At 40.6% G+C, this 26,935-nt stretch overlaps 1 protein-coding gene across 8 annotated transcripts in view; it reads left to right on the forward strand.

The window, feature by feature from the left end:
- The window catches only part of PPP4R4 (protein phosphatase 4 regulatory subunit 4), a 110,776-nt gene extending 86,934 nt beyond the window's left edge, over positions 1 to 23,842 (forward strand). For 7 of the 8 annotated variants that reach the window (XM_021099655.1, XM_021099657.1, XM_021099658.1 and 4 more), the window contains 10 exons: positions 490 to 637; positions 5,742 to 5,886; positions 6,368 to 6,409; positions 6,509 to 6,583; positions 13,283 to 13,352; positions 14,085 to 14,168; positions 14,471 to 14,564; positions 15,893 to 15,966; positions 20,683 to 20,830; positions 22,207 to 23,842. In XM_021099655.1, the coding sequence (XP_020955314.1) occupies positions 490 to 637; positions 5,742 to 5,886; positions 6,368 to 6,409; positions 6,509 to 6,583; positions 13,283 to 13,352; positions 14,085 to 14,168; positions 14,471 to 14,564; positions 15,893 to 15,966; positions 20,683 to 20,830; positions 22,207 to 22,231 (905 nt within the window). In that variant the 3' untranslated portion in view covers positions 22,232 to 23,842. The remainder of the gene's footprint in view (positions 1 to 489; positions 638 to 5,741; positions 5,887 to 6,367; positions 6,410 to 6,508; positions 6,584 to 13,282; positions 13,353 to 14,084; positions 14,169 to 14,470; positions 14,565 to 15,892; positions 15,967 to 20,682; positions 20,831 to 22,206) is intronic. The other variant, XM_021099656.1, reaches the window with a different exon arrangement.

Below are 26,935 nucleotides of genomic sequence, written 5' to 3' on the forward strand. Positions count from 1 at the left end.
TTTTTAAGGGAACAAGAGGAAGAGGAGGAAAACAGCAATTTCACTGGTCAAAGATTTTGAAGTCACGTAGACCTGTATTTGAATTTGAGCTCTGTCCTTTCTAGCTCCGTGACTTTAACCTCTCTGAATCTCAGTATCCTTATCATTTGGGAGGAATTCATATATGCTCATCCCATTGGATTTATTTTCCAGATTTAATGAGATAACTATGTATAAAGTACATAGTGGGTAATCAAAAACAGTAGATGTATTCATTCAATACTTAATAAATGCTTATGGAATTGAATGCAATATTTAATATTTTTTCTGTTGTTTAAGGTGCCATTAATTTGGGGATCTACAAAAATGGGGCCATAAGATTTTTTTTTCCCTTATCTCTTGTTTTTGCTGAACAAATTGTGGGTATTAATTTATCATGAACTTTGTGATTCTGTCACATGTAATTTCGTGTAGGGAAAATTAAACTTATAATTTTATTGTTGTTTCTAGAACTGGGCCAAGGAAAAAGTTATTGGAATAGACTCCGATTTTTGGATACCTGTGAATTTATTATAGAGATCTTTTCCAAATCATTTTTCTGTAAATATTTCTTTCTACCTGCTATTGAACTGACACATGATCCAGTAGCAAATGTGAGGTATGGTACCAATCCAAGAAAATAATGTGATTAAATTGTATATTTTATGTATCTACTATAATGAATATATACAGAAGTGTTTTCTTAATCTGAGTAAAGAATTTATACTTGTTTTGAAATTCTTGGTAGTCTTAACTGAGCCTCAGGAGGACTTGTAAGAGTGACCTTTTTTTTGTTTGTTTTTTTTTTTGTCCTTTTTTTTTTTTTTTTTAGGGCCACACCTGAGGCATATGGAGGTTTCCAGGCTAGGGGCTGAATTGGAGCTGCAGCTGCCGGCCTACACCACAGCTACAGCAACACCAGATCTGAGCCGAGTCTGAGACCTACACTGCAGCTCACAGCAATACCAGATCCTTAACCCACTGGAGGGGCCAGGGATTGAACCCAAGTCCTCATGGATATTAGTCGGCTTCGTTACCACTGAGCCACAATAGGAATTCTGAAGAGTCACCCTTGAACACTGTCTCGGGTCTTTAGTTTATTGGGTTGGCAGAGCCGTGATCACAGCCAGACTGGCAGGCTTCTCTGGCCACTTGGATACACATATTGGCATCAAGAGAAGATCGAATGGGTTTGATTAAATTAGCTATCTTCTGAGACTAAAGAAAAAAAATAGCTCGAAGTTGGCTTGGGGAAGACCTGTCCATTTATTCAGAGAAGTAGAGCTGCTTCCAAATCTTTTTCTCGCCTTTTTCCTTTGTTCAGCTGTGTCACATTTTCAAAATCCAGTAAATGTTCATTGGAGCTGATTAATTAACTATGAAGTTAGATGAAACAGGCCCGAAAATGGCTTGCTTAGAAGTTGAAGAAAAGAATACATATATTTTGCCTTTTTGTTCCCCCCAAATATGCATATTAATTTTTTTAAATTGTGGTAAAACATCCATAACATGAACTTTAACCGTGTTAACCGTTTTGTACTATTCGTGACCTGAAGCACACTCACATCCTGAGTTGCAGAGTTTTCAACTCTCAGCCGTTAGATTTCTGTGTTTGTGCTCTATGCCCCTGCTCCGAACTTGAGGAACTCAGATCCGTGGGAGGCACAGTCAGTCAGTTGGCGAAGATTTCCTGAACAGGGCAACCAGCCGAGTTTTCACAGGGCAGCCCAGCTTCATGCTAGTTCCATGCTGTGTGACATGTGCATCTTTTATAAACAACTGAGGTGCATTGTAGTGAATAAGTAACCATTTAAGTTTTTTTCTTTTTACAGCCACACCTGTGGCATATGGAAGTTCCCAGGCTAGGGGTCCCATCGGACTTGTAGCTGAGGCCTGCACCACAGCCAGGGCAACACCAGACTTGAGTTGCCTCTGTAACCCAAGCCACACCTTGTGGCAACACCAGATCCTTAACCCACTGAGCGAGGCCAGGGATTGGAACCTTGGTCCTCACAGACACTGTGTTGGGCTTTTAACCCACTGAGCCACAGCGGGAACTCTCATTTAATACCTTTTAACAAGAAGAATCGGCCAGGCAAAAAGTATAGACTGATAGTGTGACCGCTGAGAGGAAATATACCAAAAAGCATCATTAAAAGATGTTGAAAAGCTCAGCCTAAGAATGTTGTGAGCATTATTTAAGGGGAACTCATCAAGAGCTTGCTGATTTTTGGTTTTGATTTTGGATTTTTAGGGTGAGGAAATACAGACGGTGCCACTGCATTGGCTCTAACATTTTGTGCATCTGAACTGGTGCTATATAAATGAGAGCTGAGGTTTCCTCGGCTTGACATTTAAAGCAAATTGCAAGTGATTTGAAGTAAATCGAAAGACCCTATATATAATTCTTTAGAACTTCCCACATTGTTAGCATTTTGCAAATTGAAGTTGTGCTTCTAGAAAATCAGTTTCTAAAGCGATGAATTATCACTTATCAAGCAGTTCACAAAAATTGTTTGAAAGGAAGTGAGATCACCTCTCCTCAAGTCTGTGTGACTGAGAGCATAGCACTGACTCTAGGAGAAGGCAGACTGTCAATTCAAAACCAGAAGAAGATGGCGATTGCTCTGTGAATTTCGGTGGTTTTTCTGAGTAAGAGATGATCATATAGCAATCTGTCTTGGTTCTCACTCTCTTACCTGGGCAGCTGCCAGCCAAACAAATGGGTCCAGCAACACCATATCCTAGCTGGCTTTTGAATACAAAAGTCTTTGCCCAGCAGTTCCCATTGTGGCTCTGTGGGCCAAGAACCTGACTCAGTGTCTGTGAGGATGCGGGTTTTATCCCTGGCCTCTCTCAGGGTGTTAAGGATCCGGTGTTGCCACAAGCTGTGGTGTAGGTCACAGCTGTGGCTCAGAAACTGTGTTGCAGTAGCTGTGATGTAGGCCAGCAGCTGCAGCTCCAATTCGACCCTCAAAAACCTTTCTGCATCAATATTCTTGCTACCTAATTCATAGTCGCCTGGACCCGGGATCCTCGTAGACATAAATCACTACTGAGGCTTCCGTGGCTTCTGCTGAATGTTATGTTTTCTAGATCTGCCTTGAGTTATAATGAATGAAATGTACATAGACTGTTGATTGTTTTTGTTTTTCCTTAAGTGAATGTTTAAAAGTTAAATTCGGAGTTCCTGTTGTGGCGCAGCGGAAACGAATCTGACTAGGAACCATGAGGTGGCGAGTTCGATCCCTGGTGTCGCTTAGTGGGTTAAGGATCTGGCGTTGCTGTGACCTGTGGTGTAGGTCACAAATGTGGCTCAGATCTGGTGTTGCTGTGGCTCTGGCGTAGGCCGGCAGAACCTCCATATGCCATGGTGTGGCCCTAAAAGGACAGAAGATCAAATAAATAAATATATAAATAAATAAAATAAATAAAATTTAAATTCACTGAGTCTAGACAAAGCCAAGGCTAGAAAAAGACTATTGGTATTCAAAGAAACCTTCTCTTCAGCTGCCAGAAATGAAAACAGTTCTCTTCGGGGAAGTTGGGACCCTTTAATTAGAGAAAGCATCACCACACTTGGCAGTAATCATGGTGATGCTGAATAAGTTTGAGGCCAGTATTGCTATATACAGAGAGGAAGATTCTAGAAGAGGAGCTGCTTTTGCCTTTTCAGTTGAAATAAAAAGCGAATTTTAATTGTATCTGAAGAATCCTCAGGGAAAGGCTCAGCTGAGAAAGCGTCTTGGGAACCCCAGGAATGGGACTTAGTTATTGGCATGGAAATGAAAAGGTATTATCTGGAGAGCACTTGGATGGATGGATGGATGAATGAATACAGCAGCCCCAAATTAGGCAACCATTCTTGGCAAAGCGGTAGACTTTTAGCTTAGCAAAGCAGAACGTTTCCTGTACCACCTCTTCCTAGGAAGGTTATTTTTTTGGTTGGTTGGCTTTTTTATACTTTGCTGGATTTCCTCGCTTCAGTCTGCTTGTTGCTTCCCTGTGGGCTGGGGTGGCGCTTTCCTTTTACCTCTTCTTTTCAAACTGCACTTACTGCCTGCTGATCTCTCCAGGCTCGTGGCTTCCATGTCATCTGTGTGCTGGAGATTCCTGATTGTAAATCTCCAGTGTGGGCGTCCACTCCGGACAGAGACTCATTGAGCCAGCTGCCCCAGTATTTCCCCGGACTTCGTGTGTCCCCTTAACCCTCATCCTCCTCATTTGCACTTGCTTCTTCTGCAGTCTTCTCATCTCCGTACATAGCTGTTTCATCTTGCCGCTTGCTCAACTCAGAGCCCTGACTTCCTTTCTCTCACTCCACCTCCAACAGCACATCCTGCTGCTTGTCAAATATATTCAGAATCAAACCACTTCTCATCACCTCAACTGCTGCCCCCCTGGTTTGAGCCACTATCATCTCTTGCCTGAATTACTAAAAGAGCCTTCCTTGTGTCCCTTTTGTCCTTGACAACCTATGGTCTAATCTCAATATAGCAGCCAGATGATATATTTTTTTTTCTTTTTAGGGCCACACCTTCAGCATATGGAAGTTCCCAGGCTAGGGGGTGAATCAGAGCTGCAGCTGTGACCTATGCCACAGCCACGGCAACACTGGATCTGAGGCTCATCTTTGACTATGCTGTAGCTTGCAGCAACGTGGGATCCTTAACCCACCGAGCAAGGCCATGGATTGAACCCACATCCTCACAGAGACAACATTGGGTCCTTAACCCACAGAGCCACATGGGAACTCCCAGATGATACTTTCAAAATGTTAAGTCAGATCATTTCACTCTGCTATGCAAAACCCGCCATGGCTTCTCGTTGCTCTCAAAATAAAAGCCAGTCTCCAAACCATTGCCTACAAGGCCCTGGATGGACCCACTTGTTTCCACTTTGAGGCTCCAGCTAATCCTGATTTCACGCTCTCCTAGCCAGTTGGCCAGCTTGTTAATTTGGGGTAACTTCTTTTTTTTTTTTTTTTTGGCTTTTTGCCTTTTTCTAGGGCCGCTCCCACGGCATATGGAGGTTCTCGGGGTCTAATCAGAGCTGTTGCTGTCGGCCTATGCCAGAGCCACAGTTATGAGGGATCTGAACTGCGTCTGCAACCTACACCACAGCTCACGACAACGCCGGATCCTTAACCCGCTGAGCAAGGCCAAGGATCGAACCCACAACCTCATGGTTCCTAGTCGGATTCGTTAACCACTGAGCCACAACGGGAACTCCTGGGGCAACTTCTAAGGCAGCTCCCCGGTATGGCATTTACTCTTTACTGTAATGGTCTTTTCTAGATACTCACATGGCTCAGTCCCAGCTTCCTTTAAGTCTTTGCTTAACTGTCATCTTTTCAATGATAGCTTCCCTGGAAGCCTCTCTACTCACCTGTATTAAACGGGCAGCCCTCCCCCTGGTACTCCCTCGTCTTCTCTCCCTGCTCTGTTTTTCTCCAGAGCACTTACCACTGTTTGACAGACATTTTGTTTATTTATTCTGTCTCCCACCCATGTGCTAGCATGTAAGCTCCACGAGGGCAGAGCGTTTTGTTGGCTTTGTTAACTGTGGTATCTCAGCACTGGGGATAGTGAATGCCTCCCAGTAGGCACCCCGTAAACATTTGTTCAGGCTATGGAGCACTGGAATTTTCTTTCAACCTCGTGTGACTATTATTCTTAGTTATTAAATTCACTCGGCAGTTAATACGATTTAATTTATTGCAGAATGAAGCTCTGCTGCCTGTTGCCCAAAGTGAAATCCACTCTGAAGATCCCTGCGGATAAGCATCTACTTCAGCAGTTAGAAATGTGTGTGAGAAAACTCCTCTGTCAAGAGAAAGATAAAGATGTTCTGGCTATCGTGAAAAGAGTACGTATCCCTCTGCCACAACGTCTGCCTTGCTTGCACTGAGAGAGTCCTCCTGGTCATAGCTTCGCTATTTTTGCTTAATAGGACAGCAGTATAGTAAAATACTTTATTTATTTATTTACTTATTTATTTGTCTCTTTAGGGCCACACCTGCGGCAAATGGAAGTTCCCAGGTGAGGGGTCGAATCAGAGGTGCAGCCGCCAGCCTACGCCACAGCCCCAGCAACATGGAAGCCAAGCCACGTCTGAGACCTACACCACAGCTCAGGGCAGTGCCGGATCCTTAACCCACTGGGGATCGAACTCACATCCTCATGGGTGCTAGTCGGGTTCATTACCGCTGAGCCACCCCAGGAACTCCAAGCCTTTCACATAGTCCAGAAGTCTTTTCTTTGACCTTCCCTTTGGAAAAGGAGTCTTTTTTGAGAAAGGGTAAGTTGATTTAATTACTGTTGAATAATTGAAAACATTTTCTTTACAGACCGTGTTAGAGTTGGACAGAATGGAGATGTCTATGGATGCTGTAAGTACACTCTCCTTACATTGCGTTGAAAGGAATGTTTAAAACTTGGCAGAGACTCATCATTGATGTTTCACAATTTCATTTAAACTTTAAACTTAGTTTCAGAAAAAGTTTTATGAAAAAGATTTGTTGGATCAAGAGAAAGAGAGAGAAGAACTACTTCTTTTGGAAATGGTATGTTTTTACAAGTGCACACACACATCCTCTTCTGACCAGTATTAACTGTGTTTTGTTGTTAAACTTGACACATTCCTTTCAACTTGACGCTACTCCCCCCCCCCAACTCAATGACCACAGATGAGTCCTGATCTTTTGAAATATATTCATTTATGAACCAGAGGGGAAACTGCATTTGAGAGCTTTTTAAGAAACTGCCTTATTGAAGTATAATTGACCTGTGGTTCGCTGAAAAGATTTAAAGTGTACAATTGGGTGAATTTTGACATATGGGCATACCCATGAAACCAGCATACAAGATACCAAACATAGCCATTCCTTCCAAAATTTCCCTGTGTCCCTTTCCAATCCATATCGTCTGTTCCAGCCCCTAGCAATCACTGATCTAGGTTCTGCCACTATAAATTAGTTTGCATTTTCTAGAATTTATCTCAGTTGAATCATATATTAGCGCTTTTTTTTGTTCATGCTTTTGTCGTCCATGTTCTGAGTATACCACACGGTGTTTATCCACCTCTTAATGGACTTTGGGCTTACTTCCAGTTTGGGAACATTAGTGAAGAGGTCTTTGAAGGGACTAAGTTTAGATTTCTCTGGGGCGATAACTTAGGAGTGGAATAGCTGGGTGGTGTGGTAGAGTCTGCTTAACTTAGAAACAAAGACTCTGGCAGAGGGGCTGTGCCATTTTACATTTCCGAGGGCCGTGGGGGAGACCTTCAGTTACCCTGTATCCTTGGTAATGCTTTATAGGGTGGGCAAGTGACGGTATCTCACTGTGGTTTCGAATTGCATGTCCCTGATGCCTAATGAGGTTGAGTGTCTTTTCCTTTGTGCACTGGCCATCCTGGTATCTTAGGATGAAGTCTGTTTTCTGATTGTAAAGTGGGTTGTTTGTCTCATTATTTTTCTATTATTATTTTTTAAATTATTTTATTTTCCCACTGTACATCAAGGGGACCAAGTTATCCTTACATGTATACATTACATTTACAATTTTTTTCCCCACCCTTTGTTCTGTTGCAACATGAGTATCTAGACATAGTTCTCAATGCTACTCAGCAGGATCTCCTTGTAAATCTATTCTAAGTTGTGTCTGATAAGCCCAAGCTCCTGATCCCTCCCACTCTCTCTCTCCCTCTCCCATCAGGCAGCCACAAGTCTGTTTTCCAAGTCCATGATTTTCTTTTTTGTGGAGATATTCCTTTGTGCTGGATATTAGATTCCAGTTATAAGTGATATCATATGGTATTTGTCTTTGTCTTTCTGGCTCATTTCACTCAGTATGAGATTCTCTAGTTCCATCCATGTTGCTGCAAATGGCATTATGTCATTCTTTTTTATGGCTGAGTAGTATTCCATTGTGTATATATACCACATCTTCCGAATCCAATCATCTGTTGATGGACATTTGGGTTGTTTCCATGTCCTGGCTATTGTGACTAGTGCTGCAATGAACATGTGGGTGCACATGTCTCTTTTAAGTAGAGTTTTGTCCGGATAGATGCCCAAGAGTGGGATTGCGGGGTCATATGGAAGTTCTATGTACAGATTCTAAGGTATCTCTTATTGAGTTGCAAGAGTTCTTTATAAACTCTGAATATAACTCCTTTGTCCGTATGCAGTTGATGAATATCTTCTTAGAGTCCGTGCTTACCTTTTCATTTACTTAATAGTGTCTCTCTTTTTTTTTTTTTTTTTTGTCTTTTTGCCATTTCTTGGGCCACCCCCGCAGCATATGGATGTTCCCAGGCTAGGGGTCTAATTGGATCTGTAGCTGCCGGCCTACACCAGAGCCACAGCAACTCGGGATCCGAACCGCGTCTGCAACCTACACCACAGCTGATGGCAACGCCAGATCCTTAACCCACTGAGCAAGGGCAGGGATTGAACCCGCAACAATAGTGTCTTTTGAAGAGCAGAAGTTTTTAATTTTGATGAAGTGCAACTTATCCTTTTTTTCCTCTTAGCATAATTCATGCTTTCTTGTTCCAAGAATCTTTTGACTACCCCCAAATTATAAAGACTTTTTCTTATGTTTTATTCTGGGAATTTTAGTTTTTCAGATTTTACATTTAGGTCTATGATTCATTTCTAGTTAATTTTTACATATGTTTATTTTTTCCATCTGAATGTGCAATTATTCCAACACCCTTTGTTGAAAACTTTCCTTTCCCAATTGGATTGCCTTAGCACCTTTAAAAAAAATCAGTTGTCCATATATATATATACGTGTCTGTTTCTTGATTCCCTATTCTGTTCCACTGATTTATGTGCTTATTTTTTTATGCAATTCCATCTGTATTAATCAGTGTAGCATTACAGTAATTCTTAAATCAGGTAAAGTAAGTTTTCCAACTTTTTAAGAAAAATTGCTTTGGCCAGTTGAGACCCTTTGCGTTTTGATATAAAGTTTAGAATCAGCTTATCAGTTTCTAAAGAACCTGCTGGGGAGTCCCATTGTGGTTCAGCAAGTTGAGAACCCAACTAGTGTCCATGAGGATTCAGGTTTCATCCCTGGCCTCAATCAGTGGGTTAAAGGATCTAGCGTTGCTGTGAGCTGTGGTATAGGTCCCAGATGTGGTTCAGATCTGGCATTGCTGTGGCTATGGTGTAGACTTGTGGCTATGGCTACAATTTAACCCCTGGCTTAGGAACCTCCATATGCCCAGGGTATGCCCATAAAAAAAATTAAAAAACTAAAAGTAAAAAGCCTTCTGGAATTTTAATTAGGATTGTGTTAGCATTGCTCTCTAGATCCATTGGAGATTTGCCGTCTGAACACTATGAGTGTTCCAAAAGATGAGCCTTGTCTGCTTCTTCATTTAGTAGTTCGGCTTTTTCTCCGTTGTTCTGGTAGTGCTAAGTGTAGAGGTCAAGGAAGTCTTTTGTTAGGTTAATTTCAGTGTCTGTGTTTCTTGGCATTGTAAGTGGAATCATGATTTTAAGTTTTACTTTCTAGTTTTTTGTTGTTAAAAGAATACTATTAATTTTTTATATTAACCCTGCATTTTACAAATGTGCTAAGTTTGCTTATTTGTTCTAGAAGTTGGTGTTTTGTTGTTGTTGCTGTCGTTTGTTTTTTAGGGCCTCCCCTGTGGCATATGGAGGTTCCCAGGCTAGGGGTCGAATCAGAACTAGAGCTACCAACCTGCGCCACAGCCGCAGCAATGCCAGATCTGAGCCGTGTCTGCAAGCTACACCACAGCTCATGGCAACGCTGAATCTTTAACCCACTGAGCGAGGCCAGGGATTGAACCAGCAACCTCATGGTTCCTAGTCAGATTCATTTCTGCTGCTCCACGAGGGGAACTCTTAGAAGTTGGTTTTTTAGATTTAATAGGACATGCTACTTGAGTCATTATGTCATCAAGTACAGCAAGTTTACTTCTTCCTGTTGAGTGTTTGTGCCTTTTATTTGTTTCTTTTTGTTGTGTTAAAAGGCCCAGGACCTCCAGTAAAATGACAGACCTCTAGTTAAATAAAAGTGATGCAAGACATCTTTGTCTATTTACTGATCTTAGGGAGAAACCGTTCACTCTTTCACCATTAGGTCGAATGTTAGTAGGTTTTATGTCAATATCCTTTTCCCTTGTAGTCCTAGTCGGCTGAACACTTTTATGAATGATTAGTGCATTTTGTCAGATGCCTTTTCAGCGTATCCAGAAATGATGTTTGGTTTTCCTCCTTCATTGTGTTAAAACACATTGATTTTCCAATGGTAAACCATTTTTTATATTTTGGGGATAAACTCTTTTTGGTGATGATATATTCTTCTTTTATGCTATTGGATTCTTATGTAATATATTTAAAGGAATTTTGCCTTTTTGTTCAAGATTCATAGTGACATTGGTTTATAATCTGGGCGAGGGTCATTTTTGGGGTCTTTTAAATTTGGTATTAGAGTTACTCTGGCTTCTTAAAATGACTTCTATTTCCTGCCACGTTTTGTTTAAAACTGGTTTTTCATTTTTTCCTTGAGTGTTTACAATTCACTAGTGAAACTATCAAGGCTTAAGGTTTTTGTTTTGGAAGGATAATAATTTTTTTTTGGCTGCACCTGGGGCATGTGGAAGTTCCCAGGTCAGGGATCAAATCTGAGCCACAGCAGTGACATTGCAGAGTCCCTAACTGCTAGGCCACCAGGGAACTCCTGGAAGGATAATCATGTTGATAATTGATCCAATTCCTTTAACAGCTATAAAACTATTCAGATTTTCTCTTTCTTCTTTTGTAAATTTTATGTTACTTACCCCCCAAATTCATCCATGTCATCTAAGCTGTCAATTTTTTTTTTTTTTTTTTTTTTTTTGGTCTTTTGTCTCTTCAGGGCCGCACCCACGGCACATGGAGATTCCCAGGCGAGGGATCGAATCAGAGCTGCAGCTGCCAGCCTATGCCAAAGCCACAGCAACTCGGGATCCAAGCCGTGTCTGTGACCTACACCACAGCTCACGGCAACGCCAGATCCTTAACCCACTGAGCGAGGCCAGGGATCGAACCCACAACCTCATGGTTCCTAGTCGGATTCGTTTCCAGTGCACCACAACGGGAACTCCCTAAGCCATCAGATTTTATTGGCATAAAGTTGTTTATAATATTCCTGTATTATCCTTCTAATGTATATAGATTCAATGGTGATAATCCCTGTTTTATTCTTGTCTTAGCGTTGGTATTTCGTTCTCTCTCCCCCATCCCCCCCTCCTTTTCGGAATTGCTTTTAGGTAGTTTCTCTAGAGATTACAATTTGCGTCCCTAACCTTTTATAGTCTTCTTGTTGTCATATTGCACCACTTTATTAACAATGAGACAGATCCCTTTCACTGCTTTACTCCTCTTTATGTCAACAGTCGTCATGTGCGTTACATCTGCATTGAAAACCTCACCAGTCTGTGTGATAAGTTTTGCTTTACATTGTTATATGTGACTTGAAGAACTAAAGAGAAGAATCCTCTGTGTTCCAATGTTCTTTATTCATTGCTTAGGACCCAAATTTCCCTATGTTTTTTTCCTTCAGTGTAAAGAACTTGCTTTGGAAGTTCTTAGAGTGCTGGTATTTTGTGACAAATTGTCATAGTTTTACTTGATCTAAAATGTCTTATTTTTACCTTCTTCTCTAAAGGATATTTTTACTGGATACAGAATTCTTGGTTTACAGTCTTTTTTTTTTTTTTTTTTAAGAGGCAGACCCACGGCATATGGAAGTTCCCAGGCTAGGGGTCAAATCTGCCTGCCGGCCCAAGGCCAGATTCTTAACCCACTGAGTGAGGCCAGGGATCAAACCCATGTCCCCGTGTCCTCATGGATATTAGTTGGGTTCATTACTGCTGAGCCACAATAGGAATCCCTGGGTTTACAGTCTTTTTCTTTTCTTTTTTTGTATTGTTTTGTTTTGTTTTGTTTTTGGTCTTTTTAGGGCCATGCCCACAGCATATGGAGGTTCCCAGGCTAGGGGTGGAATCAGAGCTGTAGTCGCTGGCCTACACCACAGCTATAGCAACGCCAGATCCAAGCTGTGTCTGTGATCTATATATACCACAGCTCATGGCATCGCCGGATATTTAACCCGCTGAGCGAGGCCAGGATCAAACCTGCATCCTCGTGGATGCTAGTCAGATTCGTTTCCACTGAGCCACAACAGGAACTCCTACAGTCTTTTTCTTATTGTACTTTAAAGTAATGTCTCTGTCTGTGTTCTGGTCTCCGTAGCATCTGATAAAATGTCTGTTCTCATTTGAATTATTTTTCTTCTGTGTATAACGTTGTTTGTCTCTGGCAATCTTCAAGATTTTTTTTTTTTAATCTTTTGTTTTTAGCAGTTTGCTTTTGATGTTTTTAGGCATGTTTTTTATCATATTTATTCTGTTTTGGGTTTGCTGAGTTTCCTGAATCTGTAACGATGAAACAGATGACACTACTGTTAAGCCCACTTATTGACAACTTTCAGTTTTGTATGTTTTATTTTTAGTTTTAGAATTTGGGGTTTTTATGCAGTCCAATTCTATGTGGACATGTATCTTGTCCATTTTATCTGCCTTTTTCTTTATTTTATGTGTGCACTCGAAAAGAATGTATGTTCTCCAGTGTTGAGAGTAGTGTTCACATTTGTTCAGAACTCAGTTTTTTTTTACCTATTCTGTTGGGACAAAGAACACTTTGAGTTTTGGTAACATTTTGTTTCTTGGTCTGGGAGCTGATGATATGGGTGTGTTCATTTGGGGAAAATTCATTGAGCTGCACACTTATGATTTATGCACTTCCTCCGTGTGTATTATACTTCAATAAAATGTTTAAATAATGCCTAAAAGATTATTTCTTTTTCTCTCAACCTTTGAAAAGAAGAATATTGTTTTTGCCGTGTATCAGTCAGAAATGGAAAGGGCCAATCGTAACAAATATTTTGCTGATGAGAATTAGTAAATACCTTCTAGAAAGTAAAGGCTCATCACAGCAGTGATACTAAACCCACTGTTTTAGCTTGACAACCCCTAGGGGCACAATTTTTTAGATGTTTTTAAAAAAAACACAAATCCAAAAGAACTATAACTTCTTTAGACACTAATTTGGAAAAAAAATGACTTCAGTTAGGCATTTTTGTGAACTATACACCTCTAAAGCTTAGAGTAATTTCTCATTAGAACAGTTTTTCTAGATCTATTTATGCTTACCTTTAATGCTAAGATACTGTTTTAATACTAGGAACAATTAGAAAAAGAAAAGCAACAAAATGATGGAAGGCCCATGAGTGATAAAACCTTTGAAAAGAAACGTAAGTAGTTTTCCTATCTTTTTTTTTCTTTTCTTCCTTTCTTTTTTTTTTTTTTTTCCTATGTCTTTACCAACAAAGTACGCAATTGATGTGACATCCTGGCATTCTGAAAGACCTTACAGAATTTTAAATTTTATATGAAAAAAATCACTTTAGTTTCTTTCATTTATCCAAAGTTATTTTGAAAAATTGGCTTCTTGCAGTGATGCAGATTTAGGAAAACATGAATAAACGGTGGAGGTCCAGTGTTTCTTCCTTCAAAGGAAAGCTTGAGGTTTGAAAAACAGCAATACGATTGTGAAATTGATCACTGAATAAGATGGAAATACTTAAATATTTAAATATATAAAAAGTAAGAAGAGGAGTTCCCGTCGTGGCGCAGTGGTTAATGAATCCGACTAGGAACCATGAGGTTGTGGGTTCAGTCCCTGCCCTTGCTCAGTGGGTTAAGGATCTAGCGTTGCCATGAGCTGTGGTGTAGGTTGCAGACACGACTTGAATCCCGCGTTGCTGTGGCTCTGGCGTAGGCCGGCGGCTGCAGCTCCAATTTGACCCCTATCCTGGGAACCTCCATATGCTGCGGGAATGGCCCAAGAAATGGCAAAAAAAAAAAAAAAAAGTAAGAAGAGTTGGAAAAGAGTGCTGTTTAGCTAGGGTTAGGGATTCATAGTGTCTGTGTTGTGTTTGGAGATGAATAAGAACTTATAGCACTTGACACAGAGTTTGTTTTAGGTAGAGACACCAAGACACCCACAACTCTCCCCAAGAGCATCCCCGTTTCTGTTCCTGGAACCTCTCCTGGCACCTCATCCACAAGTAAGAAACTTCTTTTTGTGCCTCCTATTTTCCTTGTGTAAACAACAGTTACCGGGAAGTCACTCTATGAGACGAGCCATGTTATGCGAAGGTACCTTTTGCCTTTTGCCATTAGTTGTTTTGGTGGTTCTCCACGGGCGCTAGGGTCAGAGATAATCCAGTCGGGTCGAACTAAGAAAAGGCAGCTGGACCATCCGTGTTTCACTGCAGGTAGTGGGAGATGGAGAGAGGCTGGGGTTGGGGCAGCTAAGGATGGACTGATGAATCAAGCAATTGCATTTTCCTTCTGCTTGTTACTCTAGGCAAAGAAATCAAGAAATCCAAATTGATTCGAAGCCAGTCTTTTAATAATCAAGCTTTTCATGCAAAATATGGCAGCCTAGACAAGTGCGCTAGGTATGATCTGTCAGCTGTTCACCTTTCGACGTGCTTTTTACTTTATCATCTTTTATTTCTCATCCTGATGTGACATGTTTATATGTTATATAAAATCAGGGTTAATTGTGAGTTTTTGGTAGGTCAATAATTTGTACTATCTTCTGTAAGGATTTCACATTAGAGAAAGAGGGGTCTGTTAATATGCCCGAGAGTAGGTATCCTAGAATTCCAGGAAGACGACTGCTGTGATGCTGTATAGCAGCACCGTGGACTCCAGATATTGTCTCATGAGGAGGGCGGTGCTGTACCACGTATGCCATGGGACTTCTCATTGGGCGTGGATCTGTCCCACTTACTAAATGGATATTGACTTCCATGGACTGTTGTGTCATCTCTGTCTGCAAAGAAGCCACTGGTCTGTTTCTGTGGTAAAGTGGTCCCAACGGAGTTCTCCTGACACCCCATGAATGTCAAGTCTCCATTTTGGCCCCACATCAAGATTATAAACAGCTATGATTAGGGGAGAATCAGCATAAATTAAATGACCATGACATGTACATACATCGCGCATATGTAACAGCTGCGTATCCCTCGACGGGCAAAGTAATTTTAAAGAAATATGAATCTTTAAAACTGCTTATCAAGCAAAATAATGTTATAGAAAAAAACTTATTTTTATAAAAGATTGAAAAAAAAGCTTATTCTAGGAGTTCCCATTGTGGCTCAGCGGTAACCAACCTGACTAGTAACCATGAGGATGTAGGTTCGATCCCTGGCTTTGCTCAGTGGGTTGAGGATCCAGTGTTGCCATGAGCTGTGGTGTAGGTTATGGATGTGGCTCGGATCTGGCATTGCTGTGGCTGTGGCATAGGTTGGTAGCTGCAGCTCCGATTCAACCTCTAACCTAACAGCCCTAAAATGACAAAAAAAAAAAAAAAAAAGCTTGTCCTAGATTGTCAGCTATGTTTTGGATGTTATCAGTAGATATCTAGACTCCCCAGTCAATAGGGTAATCTCAAGATGGACTAAAGAGATTAAAACTAAAGAGAACTTATTTCCAGGGAAATTTTATTCATATTACCTGTTTTAGCTGAGCATCAAAAGAAATGCTGTAACTCTGATGCAGCAGAAATTTAAGGAAATGCTTTTAGGTTAAATACAAAATAATTGTTGAGAAGCATGGAGTGTAAAAAAATAAAATGAGAGAACTAGCAAGCGTGTTTTATAAGAAGTAGAGGAAAGCATTCAAAAAAAAAAAAAAAAGGATTAGAAAAGACCAAAGTAATAGACGTCTGGGTTGAAAGAAGCATTTGCCTGTATTTTAAACGAAACCGTGTTTTTTCTAGTAAAACATCTGCAGCAGCGGCATATACCCCTTCCGTCTCAGGCTTAGCAAAGACTTCCATGATTTCACTAAGTGGTAAGTAAATCTGAGTTCTTCAAAAATTGTTAAATTTAAGAAAATGTGATTTTCTTTAAGTTACTCATTTCTTTTCTTTTTTTCTTTTTAGGGCACACCCATGGCACATGGAGGTTCCCAGGCTAGGGGTCCAGTTGGAGCTACAGCAGCTGCTGGCCTACACCACAGCCATAGCAATGCAGGATCCTTAACCCGCTGAGCAAGGCGAGGGATCAAACCTGTGTCCTCATGGATGCTAGTCAGATTTGTTTCCGCTGAGCCATGAAGGGAACTCCAAGTTACTCATTTCTTTACTTCTAGGTAGTTTCCCTAAATTGGTATCTTTATCAAATAGCGAAGAAATTAAACTTTCCTTAGCAGTGAAGAAGACACTTGCCAATACTGTTTTGTTTTCACTATGTCAAGAGTTGGAGTTCAGTAGTTTTAAAAGTGGAAAAGGACAAAATGGTAGGATAGGTTTTACTGTGGTCTGAGAACCCCCCCAGGTACAGACTAAAAGATTTTGCCATAACTTTTAAGGAGATTCAAAACAGTAGGGCTTCACTGTGCCTCCTATGCAGCGAAACAGTTATAATACCAATATATAAAAGTTTAGAACAGAGGTCAGCAAACCTTTCTGCCAAAGCCACATGGGTTTTGTTGGCCAAATTCGTTTCTGTCACTATTACTCAGCCGTGGTGTTGCAGGGTAAAAGCAGCTGTAGACAGTACGTAGTGAAGAGGCATGGCTTTGAGTGGCCCCCGTGCTGCTGTGCCGCAGGGAGACCCGAGGAGGGGCAGAGAGGTGGGGAGACGGCCAGAGAGTGGAGCAATCAGAACACACACAACATCGACCCATTACGTTTGCCATCTTATGTGGGTGTGGTTCCTGGTGCCCCTTGACAACTGCAGTGGTAGCATCAAAGATCACAAATCACCATAAATAAAATAATAACGAAAAAGGTGGAAATATTATGAGAATTATCAAACTGTGACACAAAGACAAGAAGCGAGCAAATGCTGTTGGAAAAATGGCACCAAGAGACTTGCAGGACGAAGCATTGCTCCAAACCTTCAATTTGTAAAAAACTCACCTGTTTCATCTGCAATAAAGGGAAGGGCAATAAAATGAGGTGTGCCTGTGTGGGACCTGCAGATCCTAAAACTTAACATCCAAAGTCTTAAGTAAAAGCATGTCTCTCATAAAGGCGAATCGTTTATTCAAATAATTTGAACAGTACTCTGTCTTCAAGTTTCAGTATTATTTGGGGGAGGGGAATGGGTTAAATGAAGTATCTGCCGTCTTTCTTGGTTAGAAAAATGTGCTCATTACTTAATAAATTACAGACTGAGGAAAAAGTCACTGTGCAGTTACACATCTGATCTATAAAGAGAAAGTGGGAGCGAAATATCTCCTAACAAATGTCTGGGGTGTCCACAGAGAGAAGAGACTTTACGTACATGTGGAACTTAAGATGGGCTTCAGGATGATTAGCATTTGAGGGGAACCGTAAGGGACACTAGGATTCTGATGGGCAGGGTGGGTATGGAGTAGTGTCCCTCGAAGGGGACCTGTCAGAAACAAAAGCTGACTGTTGTGTCCCAAGGGAGCCACGCAGCCTGTTTGGCTGGAGCGTGGAGAGGGCATTGGGAGAGTAGTGTTAAATAAAACAAAAGTTTGAAGTTATAGCTTGGAAGGTTGAATTGAATGCCTTTTACTTATCAGGACCCCATTGCCATCAGTTACAGCCTTCCAGAGCTGTGGGCACCACAGACTGGGGAGATATGAAGGGAATTCTGCTAAGGATTCAAGGAAACAAATTATAATGGGTCCCTTGTCAGTGGGTATGGAAATCAGTGGAACCCTTTTGGAAAAGAGTTTGATAAAATTCATCAAGAATCTTCGTTTTTAAAAATATTCTGTGATTCAAAAAAAAAAAATCCCATTTGCAGTGATTTGAGATGAAGCAAGAAGGTGCATCAAATGAGATAAAAATATGTCATCGTGTGCACCCTTGATGTGTTATGATGAAAATGCTACTTGGCCCCTGTCATCCTTCCTCAAACCCGAAACCTGAGTCTTACTGTGAGAAAAGCTTCAGACAAATTCCAGTAGGGGCACATCTTATGAAATGTTTGAGCAGGACCTCTCAAAACTAGGTCATCAAAAGCAAGGAAGGCCAAGAAACTGTCCCAGCCAAGGAGACCTGACAGGTAAATGAACTGTGGCCTGGATAGTGTCCTGAGACAGATGTTGGGTGAGCTCTGATGAGTGTGAACTCACCGTGGATTTTTGTTATTAATAACGGGTCACCATGGGCTCACTAACTGCCCCAAATGTAGCATCTACATGTAAGTGTTAATAGTAGGGGAACTAGGTAAGGGGGTGGGTGGCAATGCTTCATACCCTCTTCTCAATTTTCCTGTTCATCTAATACTTTAAAAAACTAAAAATATTTAAAATGAGGTCTAGAATAACTTCAAAAATGTACATGCTTAGAGATGGATTTAACAAAATGTATGCTAAATGCATGCTCAAAACTTCAAAACACTGCTGAAATAAATTAAAGAAGGTATAAATAAGTGGAAAGCTCTACCGTGTTTGTGGACTGGGAAATGTAATAGTGTTATGATGTCAGTTCTTTTTAAATTAAGCCAGAGAGTCACTGAAGTCCTGATTAAAATTCTTGCAGTCTTTTTGAAATTTACTATGTATTGAAATACATAGAACTGAGTATTTTGAAAAAGAAGTTAAATTACCTGATTTCAACATTTACTACGAAAACTTGAGTCATCAAAACCATGTAGGCTGCATTGAAATTACAGTCAGCTGAATTCCAGCAGAGGTTCCAAGATCAATCAGTGGTGATGGGATTTTTTTTTTTTTAATGATACTAGAACAATTGGATATCTGTTTAAAAATAAAAAAAAATTGAACCTCAGTTCTTATCTCACACTATACACAAAATTAACTCACAATGTATTATAAACTTAAGCATTAAAGCAAAAACTCTGACACTTCTGAAGAAAATATACAAGGAAGTCTTTGTGATTTTGGAATTGACAAAAGTTTCTCCAAACCATAAAGAAAAAGATTAATATATTGGACTTGATCAAAATTTAAAGCTTTGGCACTTTGAAATAGAGCATTAAAGGAGGGGGGCAGGATACCGATTGAGAGAAAATATTCATGTTACATATACCTACCAAAGGACTTGTATCCAGAATATACAGAGATCATTAAAACAAATCAGGCAACTGATTTTAAGCAGGAAGAAGATCTGAACATGCACTTGACAAAAGAAGACACAAAAATTAATGAAAAGATGCTTAACATTAGTAACTATTAGAGAAATGCAAATTAAAAGCAATGAGAAAAAAAAAAAAAACCATGCATACAAGGAGATACCACTTCATTCCCACTAGAATGTCTAAAAGGCTCACAATGTCAAGTGTGTATGAGCAGGTGGATCAACCCTCCAGGATGCCCACAAGCTGCTACTGGAAATGCAAAAGGGTGGAACCACTTTGAACACATTTTGGCAGTTTCTTAGGAAGCTAAATCTACACTCAACTCCATGATTCAGCAATTCCATTCCAAAGCTTTTAGGAGGAATGAAAACATAGGTCCACACGCAGACTTGTGCACGATTGGTCACAGCAGCTTTATTTGTAATAGTTCAGTTACAATTTTTTTTGAAAAAATCCAAATGTCCCTCAGTAGGAAAACATAGAATTTTGGCATGTCTGTACAACGGGAATACCAGCCAGGAAAAGAAAGGGATATGGTGCTGCGATATACCATAACAGGAAGCATCGGAACATAATTATGCTGGATGAAAGAAGCCAGGCAAGAGCAGAGGACTTATTATATATGATTCCACTTGTATAAAATTCTTTATTTTTTTTTTGTCTTTTGTCTTTTTAGGGCCACACTGGCGGCGTATGGAGGCTCCCAGGCTAGGGGTCTACTCGGAGCTGTAGCTGCCAGCCTACATCACAGCCACAGCCACGCCAGATCCAAGCCGTGTCTGCGACCTACACCACAGCTCATGGCAACGCTGGATCCTTAACCCACTGAGTGAGGCCAGGGATCGAACCCTCAACCTCATGGCACTTGTATAAAATTCTTTAAAATGCAGACTAACGTCTATGGTGACAGGAGGCAAGTGATGGTTGCCTGGCTTTTCCTGGAGTTGGGGAGGGAGCTAAGGAAGGGACCAGAAGGGGGGAAGCATTTGGTTGTGATGGTATGTTCACTCTTAACTGTGGTGGTGGCTCATGGATGCAAATTTCAGAACCTTAAGTTTGTGTAGTTTATTGTATATAAATTATACCTTAATAAAACTGATTTTAAAAGAAGGAAAAATAAGTCAGCTCTCAGTAACTTGTCCTCCCTTATTTTTTTATTTTTTTTGTCTTTTTGCCTTTTTCTAGGGCTGCTCCCATGGCATATGGAGGTTCCCAAGCTAGGGGTCAAATCAGAGCTGTAGCCACCGGCCTACGCCAGAGACACAGCAACTCGGGATCCGAGCTGCGTCTGCAACCTACACCACAGCTCACAGCAACACCAGATCCTTAACCCACTGAGTGAGGCCAGGGATTGAACCTGCAACCTCATGGTTCCTAGTCAGATTCTTTACCACTGAGCCATGACGGGAACTCCTACCTGTCCTCCCTCAGGTTAGCATCTCTCCTGGTGTGTTCAGTCTGGCTGACCATCTGTTATTAATTTCAGATGATTCATTCCGGACTCGAAATGCCAGCAGTGCTCCGAGTTCCTTCTCATCTAACACCCCCCTGCCTGGCACCTCCCGAGGGACAGGCAGCTCAGCTGATCCAAAGAGCAGCGGAAGTAAAGACACACAGCCACGGAAGGCCACCTTGTAAGTAAGCCAGGCATGTCCTGCTAAGTGTTTCTTCTCTTTCTCAGTGTACTTTCCATCCCACTTAAATACTGTCCAAACAATAGGAAATGTCTGCAATGAAGAAAGACTAGAACTTAAAAGGAATTATCACACGCGCCTCTCTTATATTAGATATTATCTAAGACAATCTATATATGGCAAAGATGTTGTAACCTTAGGAAACAGAAACTCTAAGTGGCTGCCACTAATAGCTAAGGTCTGTTTATCTTTCTGTGAAATGTTTGCATTCAGGAGATTTAGCCTGAGGAGACACTGGGTATAATCACATTCTTTGAAACAACTAGCTTAAGTATGTAGTACTGTCTGTCTGTCTGTCTGTCTATCTCTCATCTTTACATCTATCTGTCTACCTACCTACCTACCTTCAATCAGTCATGGCTACTTTTTTAACATGTAACTGAATATACTCCATCTGCACGTCTGTGGTTCTCATTTGGACTTTCTCATGGATGCACACGGCCGCGTACCTGGAATAGAGATTAGTCTCTGTACTGGTCATATTTTTGTAGAATATTATCCAGAATTCAGTGCCATGCCATATCCAAATAAAAAGCTGTCCCTTTTCTTTAAAATAAGCACATGAATGATTTCAGAAAGAATTATTTTGGTTTTTGCTGCTCCAAAAAAAAAAAAATTCTATGCAATAACATTTTCTACCTTTCAGTGTCATAGAGATGACACATCTGGTACTTAGGAATATATATCAATGTCTTAAGGGAATATAGGATTGCATCATGTATTATGGCTTCAAGGCCAGATGATGATATAATTTAGGCTGTGTTAATGTCTGTTATGGTTCTACAAAATGAATAACATAGGAAAAGTGTGAATTGAATTGAATGCTGTGTTAGATGCACACAGTTTGGTAATTAAAGGGTAGTCCAAGTAATTTTTTTTTTTTTTTTTTTTTTTTTGGCTTTTAGGGCCGCACCCGTGGCACATGGAGGTTCCCAGGCTAGGGGTCTAATTGGAGCTGTAGCTGATGGCCTATACCATAGCCACAGCAATGAGAGATCTGAGCCATGTCTGCACCTACACCACAGCTCATGGTAAAGCCAGATCCTTAACCCACTGAGCAAGGCCAGGGATCGAACCTATGTCCTCATGGATGCTAGTTGGGTTCGTTAACCACCGAGCCACGACGGGAACTCCTCCAAGTAATTTTTAATGTGTCATTTACTTTTCTACTTGATCACAATTCTCATATTAGGTTTATTCACAATAGATTATATCTGTTTCTTTATTGACTTTGTAAGCATTATGTGGATAAAAGTTTTCATTTTTTTCTTTCTTCTTTTTTCTCTTCTCTCTCTCTTTCTTCTTTTTTGACAAAGAAAATCCAGAAAATCCAATCCTTAGATCATCTGCTTGATGAAGGAGGTAAAACAAAGACAACTGGCGATGATGTGATTGATGGACAAAAGCTAAAGTGGTAGTTAGGGTTCTTTTTTTTTTTAATGAATGGAAAAGAGATACGTGATGGCCGCTGATAGTGTTCAGTGTTCCATATTTGAAATTAGATTCCCTGGGAGGTATAATATCTATTTCTTGAATAATAATGTGGTTACAGAATTCCAGTGTTCTAGTGAAGTATAGTGAAAACACATCTTTAGGTATGTGCTTTAAGTACTGCTTCAAATGAGACAAGTCTGCATTTATTTGTGCAGGAAACCATCTATTTAATTGTTCTAGAGTTTAGCATTTAAAAATTGTTTGAAAGGTCCAAATCAGCTGAAATCGACTGCCTCGATGATCACTCAGAGGGGGACTCGGGAGTAAGGACACTGCATTTTCTCCCAGATCTCCAAGCCCAGTTGAAAAGTCACGCTGACACAGGGTACAAACAGCTGTCCAAAATTATATCAGCCCTGCAATTGTGGTGACAAGATGTTGTACCTGGACATTCCGAAATTAAAATTTGGCAATGAAAATGCTACAAAGATTTCTGATAACTTTTAGCTACCACTACCTTAAAAATAATAGAGTGATGATTTCCTTTATTTCCTAGAAGAATTTATTTTATAAATACTTTGTTTACATTTTAGATTGTATTTGTCCTTACTGAATTAAAAAATGATGAATCTAGTTTGAATCAGCTGTTATTCCAAGCTATCATGCTTAAGCTATGTCAACAGCATTTATTTGTACTAATGCTAATATTTCCATCAAAATTTGCCTGTGGAATATATACAGTTCTTAATTTTAAAACGTCAGTTCTTGAGATATACTGTATGAAGCTATTGTCAGCTTCTCTATTTCAAAATGCAATCCGCATATAACTACATTGATATTAGAAAATTTTGTTTTTTTAACTATATTGATGTATGATAAAGATGATCTAATTTGTGAATGCATATGCGTGTGTGGTTACTTTTTATAATGTGAAATAATAATGAATTGACTCAAAATAAAACATAGGTTAATGAGATACCTGTGTTTGTGGAAAAAAAAAAAGCTTTAAGTACTTTCCTGCAGTTTTTATTCTGTAATTAAAGATAGGTCATTTTTAATAAGGAGCCAGAAAAGCACACAAACGTCAGCTATAAATTACCCAGGGGACAGCTACCTGGTGTGGGACTTTTTCATGCTGTTTGCTCCCCCCTTTCCTTACCTGTGGCCTCTTTGGGGCTATTTTTAGTGATTCTTATATCTGTCATTTACGGGCAACAGGTAAATGGAATTGTTCAACCATTCATTTTGCTGGAGTTCAAAATTAAGTAAGTATGAGAAGCTTGACAGTACTGCTAATTCATAGGCTCTTTGTGGATTTCATTTAACTCTTTTAGCGATGTCTCCTGCCAAACATTGCTAACGTGGACCTGAGTGCACTGTGATCTAGGAGAGGTACGAAAGGACCTCAGAGCAGCATCAGTTTTTCCAGCACTTGATTTCATAGCATTGCTTTGGTTACTTTAAATAAAATGGAGAACTTCAGTTTACTTGTTCAATAATAAATGTTAGCAGCCTTAAGAACTTTTTATTTTCCACCATGCATGCAGGAGAAGAGGAATGCGATTTGACAGAGAAAGTTACGACTGCCTAGAAAGTTCAGGAATCTACAGAAGTCAGCTGCGGCCTTATCCCTAGGCACTAAATTATCAATTAAGACAATCAATCAAAGCTATGTTTGGAAGTCTTTTTTTTCCCTGAACATGATGATTTCGAAAATTCTTGAAATATTTGTTAACATTATACTTCCAAGGACAGGTGTATAAAAGCAGAGTTAAAAAAAAAAAAGCATCGGCGAGGAGTTCCTTTCGTGGCTCAGCAGAAACGAACCTGACTAGTATCCATGAAGACGAGAGTTTGATCCTGGCCTTGCTCAGTGGGTTAAGGATCCAGCGTTGCCCTGAGCTGTGGTGTAGGTCGCAGACGTGGCTCAGATCCCCCGTTGCGGTGGCTGTGGTGGAGGCCGGCAGCTACAGCTCCGATTCGACCCCTAGCCTGGGAACTTCCATATGCTGCGGGTGCGGCCCTAGGGGGGAGGAAAATTGGTGACCTTAGGATTATAGCACTCATGCCTCGATTCACCCCAGAAACAAGATTGGTACCCTTGTAAAAGTTCTCGAACAGCTTCTCAGATAGTTCCTCTCAACCAGCTGTGCGACACAGAAAGATCCCCTCGCATCTGTTCCTGCAAGAAAACGGGACATCTCCATCTGTTGCTTATGGAAACTTGAAGCTTTAAGGGTAGGTTCTAGAGTTTCACTAGTTGGCACTATAAAAAAAAAAAAAAAAAAAAATGACCTGTAAAAACAAGTTCCTGGCAGAACTGGAGAGGGCCAAAAAGGATTTTACTTAATATAGAGAGCATTCCGAGCTCTTCTCCCATAACCTCATACGCATTTAGAAGTCATTTCCAGAGTTCCCGTTGTGGATCAGTGGGTTAAGGACCCAATGCGAGGATGTGGGTTCATTCCCTGGCCTTGCTCAGTGGGTTAAAGATCTGACATTGCCACAAGCTGTGGTATAGGCTACAGCTGCAGCTCTGATTTGACCTTTGGCCTGGGTGTGGCCATAAAAAAAATCATTTCCATTACTTGACTTCCTGAGCTTTAGACGCTATTCTGGAAGAGTGAGTCCAGTTTGCCTGCGTTAGTGGGCATGTGTGAAATATTTGAATTGAAATGGAATACTCTGCAGCTTGAGTAGGGGGTTTACAGTGAAGATAAAAATGAATTTCATTCATTCAATAATCTGTTCTCAGTTTTTATGGCATGTGTGTGAGGGAATGAGTGTGTGTCTGTTCTCTTTCTGTGTAGGAACAGTTTTTAAAACCTGACGTGGAATTCCCGTTGTGTCTCAGTGGTTAATGAATCCAACTAGGAGGTTGCGGGTTGATCCCTGGCCTCACTCAGTGGGTTGGGGACCTGGCGTTGCTGTGAGCTGTGGTGTAGGTCACAGATGCAGCTCGGATCTGGTGTTGGCTGTGGTTGTGGTGTAGGCTGGCAGCAACAGCTCTGATTAGACCCCTAGCCTGGGAACCTCCATAGGCCCTGGGTATGGCCCTAGAAAAGGCAGAAAGACAAACAAAAAAACAAAACAAAAACCCCTGATGCTTAAATATAGTGAAGCATTGTTATAATGTTCAGATTCCGCCCCCCCAGGTTGAAACCTTGAATTTTTTTCCTAAGATCAGTTACGTTTTTCATTGATCTGCATTTTTTCACCATGCATGTGTACTTGGAAAATCTGAAACCTAGTGTTCTTGGAGCTTTTTCAAGCATATGTAGGGAAATACTAATTTTTAAAATAGAGAATAGGACCACTTTCTGCCTTGAAGAGTAATGTGTTAGGTATTGCCTATGCCATTATTGTTTTATTCCAGTTCACGGAGTGAGAAGGAGAGAATTTGAAGTTGGTCTGTGTGTTCTATGTATCATGCCCCCCCGCCCTTTTAGGGCTGTACCTGCAGCACTTGCAAGTTTCCAAGGTAGGGGTCAAATCGGAGCATGCGGGATCCGCAACCCACTGAGCAAGGCCAGGGATCGAACCTTCATCCTCATGGATACTAGTTGGATTCATTTCTACTGTGCCACAGTGGGAACTCCCTATGATTCCTTTAATGATAATGAACCTTTCATAACTAGGTTTGGCCGTGTTTATTTCACAGGGTATGGTGCTCTCATAGGCTTTCTTTTCTAGACGTCATCTTTTAAAAATAAATTTTTTAAAAAATTAATTTTGTCTGAAATCCTACACTCAGGTTTTTATTTACAACAAACCAAACAAATTCTTATTGCCTTCATTGCATCCTTGCTATTGTCAATTATCTTTGAATAAGTCTCTGGGTCTTCTAATGTAAAAATGAGTAATTTGACCGAGCCCTCTTTTGTTTCTCTTTCTACTATTTTTCCGCAAATGAACCTGATTAGTTGTTTTACTAGCTAGTCTCAAAGGAATGCCGGTTGAGGAGTTCCCGTCATGGCACAGTGAAAAGGAATCTGACTAGGAACCATGAGGTTGCGGGTTCAATCCCTGGCCTCCCTCGGGGTTAAGGATCTGGCATTGCCATGAGCTGTGGTGTAGGTTGCAGACACAGCTCGGATCTGGTGTTGCTGTGGCCGTGGCATAGGCCGTGGCTGTAGCTCCAATTAGACCCCAAGCTGGGAACCTCCATATGCTGTGCGGGCAGGCCTTAAAAAAAAAAAAAAAGAATGCCACCTGAAGTTAGTCGTCTGTTTTGGTCTCTCTAGCCCCTAGGGTTGCCTGGCCCTTACCAGCATCAGCTAGTACACTTGGAGGGAAGTGAACTAAGGTCCAGGTTTTAGAGCAATGAGGGGTCAGTCTCTAGACGGCTGCTCATTATTATGACTCATCCACATTGCTCTGATTCATTGTTATAAGATGACTAATCAATACATTAGTTTTAAGTATATGTAAATATTAGGTATATATAAATATTGGATAGCAAAAAGAAATCCAATTAGGCAACATCAGTTAGTCAGCAGAGCTGACATTCTAAGATTAGTTAACTCTATTCATGATTCTCTGAATTTGCTCCTAAACTATTTTCTCATTTCCATAACAGAAAATGACTCGCTAAGAAAGTTTTGGGGATAT

The sequence above is a fragment of the Sus scrofa genome, chromosome 7 (assembly GCF_000003025.6).
Source record: "Sus scrofa isolate TJ Tabasco breed Duroc chromosome 7, Sscrofa11.1, whole genome shotgun sequence".
Lineage (NCBI taxonomy): Eukaryota > Metazoa > Chordata > Mammalia > Artiodactyla > Suidae > Sus > Sus scrofa.